The 5,000-nt window shown below is 50.7% G+C and overlaps 1 protein-coding gene across 1 annotated transcript in view; it reads right to left on the bottom strand.

Annotated features, from left to right (window-relative positions):
• Positions 1-5,000, bottom strand: part of LOC310824799 (phosphofurin acidic cluster sorting protein 1-like) — a gene marked incomplete at both ends in the record, with an annotated part of 11,455 nt that overhangs the window by 3,497 nt on the left and 2,958 nt on the right. Inside the window, 2 exons of the mRNA XM_083698047.1 lie at positions 141-303; positions 1,120-1,245. Coding sequence (XP_083554173.1) covers positions 141-303; positions 1,120-1,245 — 289 coding nt within the window. The remainder of the gene's footprint in view (positions 1-140; positions 304-1,119; positions 1,246-5,000) is intronic.

Raw genomic sequence — 5,000 nt, 5'->3', positions numbered from 1 at the left:
TGTGTGTGTGTGTGTGTGTGTGTGTGTGTGTGTATGTCTGTGTGTGTGTGTGTGTGTGTGTGTGTGTGTGTGTGTATGTCTGTGTGTGTGTGTGTGTGTGTGTGTGTGTGTGTGTGTGTGTGTGTGTGTGTGTGTGTGACCTGAGGCCTTGGTCTTGTTCCTGGGGGGGCCACTGCTGTCCTCGTGGTCGGTGGGCTGGCTGGACAGAGAATACACACTCAGCTCCGCCGCGCGCACACACACCTCCTTCACGTTGCTATGGAGACCCAGGATCTGTGCTCCGTCTGTAGGGTGCTGCATCACCTAAACACACACACACACACACACACACACACACACACACACGCACGTGTGTGTACCTCAGCCATGTTGATGACCCCCACTGCCAGGGTCTGTCTGTGTGTGTGTGTGTGTGTGTGTGTGTGTACCTCAGCCATGTTGATGACCCCCACTGCCAGGGTCTGTCTGTGTGTGAGTGTGTGTGTGTGTGTGTGTACCTCAGCCATGTTGATGACCCCCACTGCCAGGGTCTGTCTGTGTGTGAGTGTGTGTGTGTGTGTGTGTGTGTACCTCAGCCATGTTGATGACCCCCACTGCCAGGGTCTGTCTGTCTGTGTGTGAGTGTGTGTGTGTGTGTGTGTGTACCTCAGCCATGTTGATGACCCCCACTGCCAGGGTCTGTCTGTGTGTGAGTGTGTGAGTGTGTGTGAGTGTGTGTGTGTGTGTGTGTACCTCAGCCATGTTGATGACCCCCACTGCCAGGGTCTGTCTGTGTGTGAGTGTGTGAGTGTGAGTGTGTGTGTGTGTACCTCAGCCATGTTGATGACCCCCACTGCCAGGGTCTGTCTGTGTGTGAGTGTGTGTGAGTGTGTGTGTGTGTGTGTGTGTACCTCAGCCATGTTGATGACCCCCACTGCCAGGGTCTGTCTGTCTGTGTGAGTGTGTGTGTGTGAGTGTGTGTGTGTGTGTGTGTGTGTGTACCTCAGCCATGTTGATGACCCCCACTGCCAGGGTCTGTCTGTGTGTGAGTGTGTGAGTGTGTGTGAGTGTGTGTGTGTGTGTGTACCTCAGCCATGTTGATGACCCCCACTGCCAGGGTCTGTCTGTGTGTGTGTGTACCTCAGCCATGTTGATGACCCCCACTGCCAGGGTTTTGTATCCCAGGATGGTTCTGTTCTTGTACCTCTTCCTCCTCTGCAGCATGATCTGCAGACGGTTGGCGTCTCGCTTCAGGAAGTGGGGGTACTGGGGAGGGAGAACAACTCTGATTCTGATTCTGATTCTGATTCTGATTCTGATTCTGATTCCATTCCATTCCCTTGTGATGTTCAGTATTCTGTTTGTGGAGGTCGGTTGATAGTTGATAGTTAGAGTTTCTTATAGAAAAAATATCATGTTAGTTCTATTCAATAGCGTTGCATAATTCCTAGTCCTTCTTTTCCCCCCTAACCCTAACCTCAACCCCAACCCTAACCTCAACCCTAACCTCAACCCCAACCCTAACCCTAACCCTAACCTCAACCCCAACCCTAACCTCAACCCCAACCCTAACCCTAACCTCAACCCCAACCCTAACCTCAACCCTAACCCTAACCTCAACCCTAACCCTAACCTCAACCCTAACCTCAACCCCAACCTCAACCCCAACCCCAACCCTAACCTCAACCCCAACCCTAACCTCAACCCCAACCCTAACCCTAACCTCAACCCCAACCCTAACCTCAACCCTAACCCTAACCTCAACCCTAACCCTAACCTCAACCCTAACCTCAACCCCAACCTCAACCCCAACCCCAACCCTAACCTCAACCCCAACCCTAACCTCAACCCCAACCCCAACCCTAACCTCAACCCCAACCCTAACCTCAACCCTAACCCTAACCTCAACCCTAACCTCAACCCCCCAACCCTAACCTCAACCCCAACCCTAACCTCAACCCCAACCCTAACCTCAACCCCAACCCCAACCCTAACCTCAACCCCAACCCTAACCTCAACCCCAACCCCAACCCTAACCTCAACCCCAACCCTAACCTCAACCCCAACCCTAACCTCAACCCCAACCCTAACCTCAACCCCAACCCCAACCCTAACCTCAACCCTAACCCTAACCTCAACCCCAACCCTAACCTCAACCCCAACCCTAACCTCAACCCCAACCCTAACCTCAACCCCAACCCCAACCCTAACCTCAACCCCAACCCTAACCCTAACCTCAACCCCAACCCCAACCCCAACCCTAACCTCAACCCCAACCCTAACCTCAACCCCAACCCTAACCTCAACCCCAACCCTAACCTCAACCCCAACCCTAACCTCAACCCCAACCCCAACCCTAACCCCAACCCTAACCTCAACCCCAACCCTAACCTCAACCCCAACCCTAACCTCAACCCCAACCCTAACCTCAACCCCAACCCTAACCTCAACCCCAACCCTAACCTCAACCCCAACCCCAACCCTAACCTCAACCCCAACCCTAACCTCAACCCCAACCCTAACCCCAACCCCAACCCTAACCCCAACCCTAACCCTAACCTCAACCCCAACCCTAACCTCAACCCCAACCCTAACCTCAACCCCAACCCCAACCCTAACCTCAACCCCAACCCTAACCTCAACCCCAACCCTAACCCCAACCCCAACCCTAACCTCAACCCCAACCCTAACCCCAACCCCAACCCTAACCTCAACCCCAACCCTAACCCCAACCCCAACCCCAACCCTAACCCCAACCCTAACCCTAACCTCAACCCCAACCCTAACCCCAACCCCAACCCTAACCCCAACCCTAACCCTAACCCCAATTTCAACCCCAACCCTAACCTCAACCCCAACCCTAACCCCAACCCCAACCCTAACCTCAACCCCAACCCTAACCCCAACCCCAACCCTAACCCCAACCCCAACCCCAACCCTAACCTCAACCCCAACCCCAACCCTAACCCCAACCCCAACCCTAACCTCAACCCCAACCCTAACCCCAACCCCAACCCTAACCCCAATTTCAACCCAAACCCTAATCCTAACCCCAATCCTAACCCTAACCCCATCCCTAACCCCAATCCTAACCCTAACCCCAATCCTAAAAGGAACATTGTAATTATAGTATATTATTATTTTATTTTTGATATTTTTTATTTTGTTTTCTTGTTTTGCTCAGCCACCACCCCCCTCATCAGAGGACCTAATTACTTGTTTGTTTTATTCATTTTAACAGTTATTACAAATATATTCCACCTTCTAGGTAGGAGGTACTAGGTACTAGGTACGAGGTAGTAGGTAGTAGGTACGAGGTACTAGGTACGAGGTACTAGGTAGTAGGTACTAGGTACTAGGTACTAGGTACGAGGTACTAGGTAGTAGGTACTAGGTACGAGGTACGAGGTACGAGGTAGTAGGTACGAGGTACGAGGTACTAGGTACTAGGTACGAGGTACTAGGTACGAGGTACTAGGTAGTAGGTACGAGGTACGAGGTACTAGGTACGAGGTACTAGGTAGTAGGTAGTAGGTAGTAGGTAGTAGGTACGAGGTACTAGGTACGAGGTACGAGGTACTAGGTACTAGGTACTAGGTACGAGGTACTAGGTAGTAGGTACTAGGTAGTAGGTAGTAGGTAGTAGGTACTAGGTAGTAGGTAGTAGGTACTAGGTAGTAGGTAGTAGGTACTAGGTACTAGGTACGAGGTACTAGGTAGTAGGTACGAGGTAGTAGGTAGTAGGTAGTAGGTACGAGGTACGAGGTACTAGGTAGTAGGTAGTAGGTACTAGGTACTAGGTACGAGGTACTAGGTACTAGGTACTAGGTACTAGGTACTAGGTACGAGGTACTAGGTAGTAGGTAGTAGGTAGTAGGTACGAGGTACTAGGTACGAGGTACTAGGTAGTAGGTACTAGGTACGAGGTACTAGGTAGTAGGTACTAGGTACTAGGTACTAGGTACGAGGTACTAGGTAGTAGGTAGTAGGTAGTAGGTACGAGGTAGTAGGTACTAGGTACTAGGTACGAGGTAGTAGGTAGTAGGTACGAGGTACTAGGTACGAGGTACTAGGTAGTAGGTAGTAGGTAGTAGGTACGAGGTACTAGGTACGAGGTACTAGGTAGTAGGTACTAGGTACGAGGTACTAGGTAGTAGGTAGTAGGTACGAGGTACTAGGTACTAGGTACGAGGTACGAGGTACTAGGTACGAGGTACTAGGTAGTAGGTAGTAGGTAGTAGGTACTAGGTACTAGGTACTAGGTACGAGGTACGAGGTACTAGGTACGAGGTACTAGGTAGTAGGTAGTAGGTACGACGGTACTAGGTAGTAGGTACTAGGTACGAGGTACTAGGTACTAGGTACGAGGTACGAGGTACTAGGTACGAGGTACTAGGTAGTAGGTAGTAGGTAGTAGGTACGAGGTACTAGGTAGTAGGTAGTAGGTACGAGGTACTAGGTACTAGGTACGAGGTACTAGGTAGTAGGTACTAGGTACTAGGTACTAGGTACTAGGTACGAGGTACTAGGTAGTAGGTAGTAGGTAGTAGGTACGAGGTACTAGGTACGAGGTACTAGGTAGTAGGTACTAGGTACTAGGTACGAGGTACTAGGTACTAGGTAGTAGGTAGTAGGTACTAGGTACTAGGTACTAGGTACGAGGTACTAGGTAGTAGGTAGTAGGTAGTAGGTACGAGGTACTAGGTACTAGGTAGTAGGTACTAGGTACTAGGTACTAGGTAGTAGGTACTAGGTACTAGGTACGAGGTACTAGGTAGTAGGTAGTAGGTAGTAGGTACGAGGTACTAGGTACGAGGTACTAGGTACTAGGTACGAGGTACTAGGTACTAGGTAGTAGGTAGTAGGTACTAGGTACTAGGTACGAGGTAGTAGGTAGTAGGTAGTAGGTACGAGGTACTAGGTAGTAGGTAGTAGGTAGTAGGTACGAGGTACTAGGTACTAGGTAGTAGGTACTAGGTACTAGGTACTAGGTACGAGGTACTAGGTAGTAGGTAGTAGGT

This window comes from Argentina silus (assembly GCF_951799395.1).
Source record: "Argentina silus genome assembly, contig: scaffold_704, whole genome shotgun sequence".
NCBI classification, from domain to species: Eukaryota; Metazoa; Chordata; class Actinopteri; order Argentiniformes; family Argentinidae; genus Argentina; species Argentina silus.
The sequence above is the reverse complement of the archived record's forward strand: the minus strand, read 5'-3'. Positions and strand labels throughout refer to the sequence as shown.